Raw genomic sequence first — 10000 nt, 5'->3', positions numbered from 1 at the left:
TAAGTGCCCTTTTGAGTGGCAAAAATGCCCTTTTGAGTGGCAAAAATGAGAGGACGTGCCCTATTGGTGCCCCTCCAATGGTCTAAACTTGATCATGTGCACTGATGGGGTCCCATGTTGTGCAGTAGGTGCCCTTTTTTTCTTTTCGCCCCTGTCCTTCAAACAGCCACTGTTGCAGACAATAGAACCAACCCAGTGTCACTTATGTGTGACTCCGGAACTCCACATGACTGTTCTGTTCTGAGAGCATTCTTACTGACAAGCGCCATGTTATTGGAACTGATCCTTTGGAGGCACCGTGTTTGGATTGGTGTACAGATGGCAGCATGGCTTCTATGAAGATGGAACATGTTACATTGGCTGGTGGGTGGTCGTAAGGGGGGGGTCTGGCAACTCTGTCTCTGCAGGCCCGAGCTCTATGGGTGGGGCTCAGGTGGCTGAACTATGTGCTCTTAAAGCTGCACTCCAAATTGCCCAAACTAGCACTATTCCTGGGAATTATTTTCACTGATGGCACCTATGGCTATGGGGTAATCCAGGGTTATGGACCCGTTTGGAGAAAGAAGGCCTACTTCACTACAGAAAGAGAACCCACTAGTCATTAAGATAAAATAAAATAAAAAATAAAGATGGTATATGGTATTCTTTGTCACAACAATGATGTAATTGGTGAGCTTGCTTCAGCATATTGTTATTGCTCGTACTTATCTATCTTCTAGATAGACTATTATCATCAAGATCTATCATCTGTCAATTCTTCCATCCATCCATTTATCTATCTATCTATCTATCTATCTATCTATCTATCTATCTATCTATCTGTCTGCCTGCCTGCCTGCCTGCCTCTCTCTCTCTCTCTCTCTCTCTCTCTCTCTCTCTCACTCTCTCTCTCTCTCTCTATCTTCCAAACCATCTTTAAACTACTTACCAAAATAAGACTTGCAAGCCCACAAAGTTTCTTCTGGAAATGTTCTAGTTCAATAGTCATCACACAATTTTGGAATGGGAGACATTGAAATCATGCACTGATGCTTGAACCAATTATGGGAGTAATGCACTTCGAATCATTGAATTCCTTCAATGGTCTTCATAGCAAATCCAATGTGGATGTTTTATTTTTTATTGACTCATTATGTGACACAGTGATGTTTGACATCCTCAAATTGTGCCACAAACATGCACTGTGGGGGGGGGGTCTAGCCTGTCTTGACATGATTCTCTAAAAGAGGAAGTGGGGAACCCCAGGGCAGGTATTGATGTCATCCAACACTGTCTGAGTCAGAAGCAGCACAAGCACCACCACCTCCACCCAACAGGCTCCCTTTGTCAATATAACCAGGTAATAAACACCAGAGATAAAAGAGAAGGGCAGTCACTTTAACAATGACGCACACAGGAAAAGAAAGGAAAGGAAAGGAGGCCATCAGTGCTACCATCTAGCATTTCTATTCATAAGAGAAGCTGAGCTTATGCTCAGTTTATATCTTAAGATCAGTGGCGGACTCAGGCTGTTTGAAGGGCAGGGGGGGCGAAAAGAAAGAAAGGGCACCTACTGCACAACATGGGACCCCATCAGTGCACATGGTCAGGTTTAGACCATTGGAGGGGCACCAATAGGGCACTATTCCACTTAAAAGGGATGAGTCCGCCAGTGATTAAGATATAGCTTATTTTATACTTCTTTCCAATTCGAAAGAAAAGTTTGATTCAGTAAATTCCCTTCCCTTGGTTCACTTGCAGAAAAGCCATGAAAAGGAAAAGGGTCCTTTCTCAATTGTTGATTCTTTGTGTTCTCTCCTCCATCCTCCACTTGCTTCAGCTGAAAATAGACTGGAGGAGAATATCTCTGTTCCTCCTTTAAGATATTCTCCATCTATCTAACATTCTATTCTCCATCTATCTAAAAACCTAAAACTCTATCTATGACCAATGCTTCGGGTCATTGTCTTGCTGGAAAACTCTCTTCAACTTCAATTTCTAGACTGACCTTGGAACATTAAGTAAATGCTGGCAAACCAGCTGTTTTTATTAGTTGTAAACGTATATCATGAGTAAATATTAAATAATTACATTGAATATGTCAACAAAATATGTAAAATATGTAGTAGTTAATAATGCTGGAGCATGCCGTTTTCGTAATGAGCTGGTGACTACGAAATACATATTAGAACCACAGACTAAAAAAAGGCTCAATCCACCAAAACCAGCCCATACCATATATAAACAAATACATATACAATATTATTGTCACAAAACCGCGAATTACCCATCTCCTGCCCCTAAACTGTATGTCTGACTGTTGCCAATTATGTTTGTAAAATAAAAATAAAAACCTGCACATTGTATGTAGCTACTAGGGTGTGTGTTTTAACTTCACTCATTTTGTAACTTTCAGGCTTCACTGACATTTTGATACCGCCTAAATGCAAATTTATCCGGCCCATACAGTGTGATCAAAAGTATCCCATTCGGATGGGGGGGGGGGGTAAAATAAAAAAATAAAAAATAAAATCAGGACAGACACTTATTTTGTTTGGTGTAATAATGTGAGTTTTTAATGTGAGTTTAAAAAAAAAAAAAAAAAAGTATCCCATTCGGCGGTAACCCGCCCCATCTGGCAACCCTGCCAGCAGCCCCATCTGGCAACCCTGCCAGCAGCGCGTCCCTTTCGATAGCTGTCAAAAAAAGCGCATACGTCATCGTACGTCATCACCCAGGAAGTAAACAAACCGAGCAACACTTTCTAGGTTCTCCTGATCCAGACTGCTGCGATGTTCTCTGTCCTGAGACAGTTATGATGATCGCAGCCATCGCGTTTTTCGTGAGTAGTATTTTCCCTAAACATCCTAGCTAGATGAATAACGATAATGTAACTCTATACTGTGTTATTAAATGAGAAGGAAGGTTGTGTAAAGTTGTAAAGCTGTCTGAGTCTAGCTAACGGTAGCTAGCCCTCATCACCATAGCAGCAACAACAGAACCCATCATATCATTTAAACAGGGTATCCGCGGTGTCTTGAAAAGTATTAAAAGTTGATAAATCAATTTTGGGGAAATCAAGACCCTTAATAAGTATTAAAAAGTCTTATCACGATTTTATGAGGTCTTGAGTTTTGTAGGTATTTTTCTGAATTAGAGGGTTAGGGTTAGGGTTACCCTCTGCCCAAAGAGTTTGAGTCCTAAAAACCTTTAGTAAAAGTTTGTGAAATTGTGTTGTATGATAGTGGTCTAGTCTATTGCAAACTAAAGCTGTTAAGTTAAAGGTGTCACTGATGTAAACGGTTACAGCTCCAAGTGGCGGTGAGGTCTGGAAAAGTATTGACAAGGTCTTAGAAAGGTATTGAAATTAACCTCCAGATTCCTGTATATACCCTGAGTAGGTAACATAGACACGGCTGTTCTAGTGTCAACTGTCACTTAGATCCAACTGTCACTTAGATCCAACTGTCACTTTCAAATTAACCTCCAGATTCCTGTATATACCATGCATCAGCTAATTGCAAAATAATGCATTGATGTCATTATTTTCTAGTCCGGTGTAAGAGAAAATTATTATATGCAATAAGACATTTTTCTACATTTAAGATTTAAAACTCACAACAGTAAACTGACTGTCTAGAGCAAACTATAGAAACTGATTTCCTGTTGTAAGCACACAATCATGAAACCAGTTTCTCTACTTGAAGAAGCTTGACGTTGGCTAGACAACAGAGACATTTAAATGATCACAAAGACCTGATTGATTGCTCTCTTTTCTCCTGACACCGGCACGAGCTAGTTAGTTATCTAACACCACTCAGATTCTTAACAGTCAGCTACCAAACTACCTACTTACTTACTATACAGTATGAGTATATTGTGAAATATTTCCTTTGCTTTGCTGTATTGTAACGTAGGTGTTGTTGCATACGAAGAAGAGCCATGATGTCCCAGTTTGACACACTGCGCAGCCGCACTCCGTGGATCATCATGTCGGAGGTTCTGGGCCAGCGGAGCCTCCTGGGCTTGGGAGCTCTGCTCGCCTGGCTGGTGCTGTTCCACCTCCTGGTCAACATCTGGCTGCTGTGTGTCTTCACCAGCCTCCTGGTGGTGTTGGGAGGCTGGCTGGGCTCGCAGGCCGTGCTGGAGTCCAACAGCGTCCTCCACCTGGAGAGGTTAGTAGTAGTAGTAGTAGTAGTGGTGGTGGTAGTGTGTGTGTGTGCGTGCCTGCACGTGTGTGTTGTTTACCCACAATAGGTTTGTTGATTCTGACTAATACCTAGAATCAGAATAGCTTATTAGCTAAGCCCTATTTGTTGTATCAAGTGTATGGTGCATGTGGGAAAACTATGGTTAGGGTTAGGTGCTAGGGTGCTACGATTAGGGTTAAGGTTAGGGTTAGGGTTAGGGTTAGGGTTAGACATGCCAGCATGTACCAAGTCGACATAGCACCTAACCCTAACCCTAGTTTTCCCACATGTACCGTAACATATACATGTAACCTGATTGGTTCCCTCAGGTTTGTCACTCTGGAGAGGGTGTGGCCTACAGCGGACAGCGAGCTGCAGCTGGACCAGGAGATCCAGAGCACCGTGTGTAAGATCATCCGGGACTTCGTGTCCTCCTGGCACAGCACCATCTCCACGAACATGGAGTTTGAGACGGAGGTGCAGGACGCCATGTACTCTATGGCCATGGAGCTCAAAAGCCGGGCCACTAAGGTAAGACTTCACTAGATTAGGGCTAGGAGGACTCCATTTTAATACTTTGTGACGTTAGAATTATAAGGTTCTATCTCCATTTTTGTCAAGATTTAGTTTTTTTACATAATCTGATCCATTAGGTGTTTATTAATGCCTGTGTGGTGTTATTTTTTTAAATGTTGACATTTTTTAGTTAGTAATTCATAAAATACAAAGGTTCCATCTCACCAAACATAACGGAATGTAAAAACTTTGACGCTCAATATCTCTGAACTGCCCTAAACGGAGATAGAACCTTATCATTCTAAACAGAGATAGAACCTCATCGTTCTAAGCTCACGACTTGTATACAAGTGCATTCTTACATTTCTTACACTCTTCTTCTTTGACTTCATCACTGATATGACTGAAGGTACATTTGGTGTAGTCTTCTTTGCAGTGGAATGACGACTGATGAGACACGATGACGACTTCACAGCATTTCACACCTTTCCCTACAGGTGGACCGGAGGGTGTTGACCCAAAGGTTGTTGGACCTGTCCGGCCTTCACCTGCAGAGCTACCAGGCAGCGAAGGGGATCATGGAGGAGCAGCCGGAGGAGCAGCCGGACCGCAGCGCCAAAGTGAGCCTGTGGGAGGCGTACTCCGGGGTCTGCTCTCCTCACCCTTCCATGAAGAGTTCTGCCATGGAGGTGAACTACGCCAGGGCCATCGTCGACCTGCTCCTGCACGTCCTCGTCCCATCGCCCCACCTGGAGACGCGGACGGGGAGGTTTGTGGTCGGCGAGCTCATCACCTGCAACGTCCTTCTCCCGCTCATCACTAAACTGTCTGACCCAGACTGGTTAAACATGCTGATCGTGGAGGTCTGCTGCCCCAAGTCCGGTACACAGGACTCAGCCACGAGGGCGTCTGACTCTGAACCAGACGTGTCGACGACGACCACACCTCCACTTCCACCTCTGCCACTGCTCGTTGTACAGGAGGAGGAGCCACAACCGGGTACATCTACAGAGGTCCTCAGCAGTAGCAGCTTTCTCATGTTAAAGATCCAGTCAGAAACACCCGACGACACAGAGGTTTCGACACCAGCCGAGATATCCGCCTATGACATAATCGACTCGGACGAGTTGTTGTTCGGCCCGCAGAGCAACGAGGAAGAGGAGGAGCCTAGACAGGCTTGTATAGGACCGTACATCCCGGTCTGCCCCATGGACTTCCTGAGGCCCGGCAAGTCCAACCCGTTCTACCAGGAGACGGACTCGGACCTGGACTCCCCGCTGACCGACTACAAGCGAGGCTCCATGGAGTCGCTGCTTCTGATCGGCACGGACGAGGCCCTGTCAGACAGGCTTAGGGAGTGCGCCACGCCCACGGACAGCGTCTTGGACCTGGAGGTGGAGGATGACTCGCAGGTTTACCACCCGTCTGGCCAATCAGAGATCAATAACCCTGGTACTTCAGGACACACGCTGGGAGCCACAAAGGAAGCTTCCTCCAGTTACAGCAGCCTCCTGGACCTGGAGAGGGAGGGTGCTGATGACCCAGAGAGAGAGCTGCGGTCTGGGGTGTGTGTCCCCAGTGGGTCTGGGGTGTGTGTCCCCAGTGGGTCTGGGGTGTGTGTCCCCAGTGAGCTGGGCTTGTTGGGAGTGGCCATGGCAGGAGGTCCTCTGCTGACCCCTTCCCCTCTGCCCACGTTCAGCTTCGAACCCCTCAGCAGCCCAGAGGGACCGGTCATCATCCAGAACCTCCGTATCCCCGGAACCATCACCGCCAAGGAGCACAGAGGCACTGGCTCACACCCCTATACTCTCTACACTGTTAAGGTGAGGCTCAGTCAGTCCTTGTACACTCGTGACGTTAGAATTATACGGTTCTATCTCCATTTTTGGTCAAAATGTAGTTTTTTTACATAATCTGATCCATTAGGTGTTTATTAATGCCTGTGTGGTGTTATTTTTAAAATGTTGACATTTTTTGGTTTGAAATTAATAAAATACAAAGGTTCCATCTCACAGAACATAATGGAATGTAAAAACTTTGACGCTCAATATCTCTGAACTGCCCTAAACGGAGATAGAACCTTATCATTCTAAACGGAGATAGAACCTTATCATTCTAAACGGAGATAGAACCTTATAATTCTAAACGGAGATAGAACCGTATCATTCTAAACGGAGATAGAACCTTATCATTCTAAACGGAGATAGAACCGTATCATTCTAAACTGAGATAGAACCTTATCATTCTAAACAGAGATAGAACCTTATCATTCTAAACGGAGATAGAACCTTATCATTCTAAGCTCACGCACTGTCTGTGTTACTGTCTTTAACAATTACAATACACTGTCTCATGCTGTAGTTATAAAAACATACGTCCCCAGTGAAACAGGCACCTAGAGAGTATGTTCACTCACTGGCTTCTTGTTACTCACTGTGCACTAAGTGTGAGATTCAGATTCAGGACGTTGAGGTTATGAGAAACACAGGAGGGCACACAGATAATGTCAAAGGGACGATTCACCCAATTTTAATATCACATTCATTATCTCCACCACCATACCAGTGTTACATATGTGAACATTTTGTTTTTCTATGTTCTATGTAGTCAGAGATATGAGAAAAGGTCCTAAGGAAATACCCCTTATGATGTCATTGGAACGTAGAAAATAGCCGTTTTCAATACCGGTATGGTTCTGGAAAACAGTGTGATGTTACAAATGGATGAAATCTAACTGTAGTTGTGTGTTTCAGTACGAGACGGTGTGTCCTGTTAATGGTAAACAGACTGCACTTATATAGCTCCTTTATCCAAAGCGCTTTACAACGGCCTCTCATTCACCCATTCACACACACATTCACACACCAATGCCAGCAAGCTACCATGCAAGGCGCCGGCCCGCTCACTGGGAGTTGTCTTGCCCAAGGACACTTCGACATGTGGCCAGCCGGGGCTCGAACCGCCGATCTGCCAACCTTGCGATCATTAGACGGCGGCTCTACCTCCTGCGCCACAGCCGCCCCCGCCCTTTTAATGTAACCGAGTGACTGTGTGAATGCCTGGGTGTTGTTGCAGTAGTGACTGTGTGAATGCCTGGGTGTTGTTGCAGTAGTGACTGTGTGAATGCCTGGGTGTTGCTGCAGTAGTGACTGTGTGAATGCCTGGGTGTTGTTGCAGTAGTGACTGTGTGAATGCCTGGGTGTTGTTGCAGTAGTGACTCTGTGAATGCCTGGGTGTTGTTGCAGTAGTGACTGTGTGAATGCCTGGGTGTTGTTGCAGTAGTGACTGTGTGAATGCCTGGGTGTTGTTGCAGTAGTGACTCTGTGAATGCCTGGGTGGTGTTGCAGTAGTGACTGTGTGAATGCCTGGGTGTTGTTGCAGTAGTGACTGTGTGAATGCCTGGGTGTTGTTGCAGTAGTGACTGTGTGAATGCCTGGGTGTTGTTGCAGTAGTGACTCTGTGAATGCCTGGGTGTTGTTGCAGTAGTGACTCTGTGAATGCCTGGGTGTTGTTGCAGTAGTGACTGTGTGAATGCCTGGGTGTTGTTGCAGTAGTGACTCTGTGTGAATGCCTGGGTGTTGCTGCAGTAGTGACTGTGTGAATGCCTGGGTGGTGTTGCAGTAGTGACTCTGTGAATGCCTGGGTGTTGTTGCAGTAGTGACTCTGTGAATGCCTGGGTGTTGTTGCAGTAGTGACTGTGTGAATGCCTGGGTGTTGTTGCAGTAGTGACTGTGTGAATGCCTGGGTGGTGTTGCAGTAGTGACTGTGTGAATGCCTGGGTGTTGCTGCAGTAGTGACTGTGTGAATGCCTGGGTGTTGTTGCAGTAGTGTGACTGAGTGAATGCCTGGGTGTTGTTGCAGTAGTGACTCTGTGAATGCCTGGGTGGTGTTGCAGTAGTGACTGTGTGAATGCCTGGGTGGTGTTGCAGTAGTGACTCTGTGAATGCCTGGGTGTTGTTGCAGTAGTGACTGTGTGAATGCCTGGGTGTTGTTGCAGTAGTGACTGTGTGAATGCCTGGGTGTTGTTGCAGTAGTGACTCTGTGAATGCCTGGGTGTTGTTGCAGTAGTGACTGTGTGAATGCCTGGGTGTTGTTGCAGTAGTGACTCTGTGAATGCCTGGGTGTTGTTGCAGTAGTGACTGTGTGAATGCCTGGGTGTTGTTGCAGTAGTGACTCTGTGAATGCCTGGGTGTTGTTGCAGTACGAGACTCTGTGAATGCCTGGGTGGTGTTGCAGTAGTGACTCTGTGAATGCCTGGGTGTTGTTGCAGTAGTGACTGTGTGAATGCCTGGGTGTTGTTGCAGTAGTGACTGTGTGAATGCCTGGGTGTTGTTGCAGTAGTGACTGTGTGAATGCCTGGGTGTTGTTTCAGTACGAGACGGCGATGGACTGTGACACCCCCGGGTCGGTCCAGCCCGTAGCGTACCACATGGTCAACCGACGCTACAGCGAGTTCCTCAACCTGCAGACCCGCCTGGAGAAGAAACCAGAGCTGCGAAAAATCATCAAACGTAAGTCAGCTGACATTTTTAAAACTGAAATGTTTTTTTAAAATTATTATTTTATTATTATTTTATTATATTTTATTGTATTATTTAGCTGTTGTGCACAATGGGAATATGGTAGAATTCTGGATTTTTGGGGGGCTGGGGCTAATACAATATCTGTGATGTAAGGCTGGGGCTAATACCATTTCTGTGATGTAGAGATTGAGCTGGGCTTGGGTCTCATCTCACCAGACCTGGGCCGGGTTGGACTTGCATCTTCAGGCCCGATCAAAACTATTCGGTTGTTAAGTCTGACGTCAAACGTGACGTTTAGCAATTTCCGCGTCCAAACCAGAAACTCTCACTGGGTCCAAACCAGAAACTCTAACTCTCACTTAAATTAGCAAGACATCCAAGACATTCAATTTACAATACAATGACATTGTTTACATAGTAAAAACAACCGTATATATCCCAGATTGCCCCTTTAATGTAATTACTACCATAGGTTTAACATGCATGTGTGATGTGAAACTAGAGATGTACAGCTTCCTACAGTCTGAACTAATCTACGTACTAACACGGTCTAGATGTGAAAGGACCCAAAACATTTTTTCCTGAGCTGCCGTTTGGGAACATGGACAGTGACAAGGTGGAGGCCAGGAAAGGCCTGCTGGAGACCTTCCTGAAGGTTGGTGCTTTATCTTAACATACAGAGAAGAAACAAAAGAAGAAGTCGTGAGCTTAGAATGATAAGGTTCTATCTCCGTTTAGAATGATAAGGTTCTATCTCCGTTTAGAATGATATGGTTCTATCTCCGTTTAGAA

At 45.3% G+C, this 10000-nt stretch overlaps 1 protein-coding gene across 1 annotated transcript in view; it reads left to right on the top strand.

Moving 5' to 3' along the window:
* Window positions 1-3969: 3969 nt before the first annotated feature.
* snx19b (sorting nexin 19b) overlaps window positions 3970-10000 on the top strand; it is a gene marked incomplete at both ends in the record, with an annotated part of 46661 nt that continues 40630 nt past the window's right edge. Inside the window, 5 exons of the mRNA XM_080549085.1 lie at window positions 3970-4154; window positions 4499-4700; window positions 5183-6508; window positions 9058-9196; window positions 9763-9863. Of these exons, the coding sequence (XP_080405211.1) occupies window positions 3970-4154; window positions 4499-4700; window positions 5183-6508; window positions 9058-9196; window positions 9763-9863 (1953 nt within the window). The remainder of the gene's footprint in view (window positions 4155-4498; window positions 4701-5182; window positions 6509-9057; window positions 9197-9762; window positions 9864-10000) is intronic.

The sequence above is a fragment of the Nansenia antarctica genome (genome assembly GCF_963989245.1).
Source record: "Nansenia antarctica genome assembly, chromosome: 19".
NCBI lineage: Eukaryota > Metazoa > Chordata > Actinopteri > Argentiniformes > Microstomatidae > Nansenia > Nansenia antarctica.
Note: the sequence above shows the minus strand (reverse complement) of the source record. Positions and strands in the feature narration are given on the sequence as shown.